Here is a 1,011-nt window from a genome sequence, read left to right on the forward strand (position 1 = left end):
AGAGAGAGAGAGAGAGAGAGAGAGAGAGAGAGAGAGAGAGAGAGAGAGAGAGAGAGAGAGAGAGAGAGAGAACCAGAGCAAAGAAGATGACTCACCGCTCCTTCTATTGGTCTGGCTACTTGCGGCGCGCACGGCGAACGTGCCGGACATGTGGACGAGCACCGTGGCGAGCACGAGGAGTGCCCTATAGCGGTTGTAGGACCTCATGCCGTCCTTTTTAGCGGACGGAATCGGAAAAGCGAAACGGAAAACGACGACGGTCGTCGGAGGCGAATCTCTCAGGACTTTCTCACCGCCTCGAGCGGACTTGCTGAGGCACTGGCTCAGCGTCGACTGAGACGTACTTTGTGCCGCCGCTCTATCAGCTGGACCGTCACTCCTCTCGGTACGTTTCACACCGCGGCCCCGTAGCGTAGACTCTCCCCCGAGTAGGAACTACCACCACAACCGACCACGGAACCACGAAACGGACTGACGGACGTGTCTCTCGGACCAGGTTGTTACTACCATCCCTCGCAAAACGTCCGGGCTCCACCACACTCTTTGGTATCCGAACTTAATCCTTGCGATGGTACCGCGGTATATCCGGACACCAACGGTTTTGCTCTCTTATCCACGCACCCGGACCCGCACACCTATTTAAAACCTATCGCTCCACCTCGCGCTCCTTACCATTGGCTCCTGGCCCCAATTCCTTGCCCAATGGTACACTCTCGCGCGCGTTCACCTCCTTTTCAGATCGACGGTGGCGACGGCGACCACGAGAGCTCGGCGAGAGAAAGAGAGGAGAGGAAAGAGTGTGTATGTGTGTGTGTGTGTGAGAGAGAGAGAGAGAGAGAGAGAGAGAGAGAGAGAGAGAGAGAGAGAGAGGCTACGGACGTAGCTCGGGTGGCGAAGTAGTAGGCAAGGTGTAGTAGGTAGCGAATTCCCCCGATTTTACCAAGACGGTGAATACCATATCGTCGGGCACGTCCGACGGCAACCGCGTGCCGCGCTAACGAACTTCGCGAG

General features: G+C 56.9%; 1 protein-coding gene across 1 annotated transcript in view; it reads right to left on the reverse strand.

Moving 5' to 3' along the window:
- The window catches only part of LOC109862651 (laccase-like), a 42,566-nt gene extending 41,936 nt beyond the window's left edge, over positions 1-630 (reverse strand). The window contains exon 1 of the mRNA XM_020442760.1: positions 96-630. Coding sequence (XP_020298349.1) covers positions 96-207 — 112 coding nt within the window. The 5' untranslated portion in view covers positions 208-630. The remainder of the gene's footprint in view (positions 1-95) is intronic.
- Positions 631-1,011: the final 381 nt, after the last annotated feature.

The sequence above is a fragment of the Pseudomyrmex gracilis genome, unplaced genomic scaffold (genome assembly GCF_002006095.1).
Source record: "Pseudomyrmex gracilis isolate BER0280 unplaced genomic scaffold, ASM200609v1 scaffold_10, whole genome shotgun sequence".
Lineage (NCBI taxonomy): Eukaryota > Metazoa > Arthropoda > Insecta > Hymenoptera > Formicidae > Pseudomyrmex > Pseudomyrmex gracilis.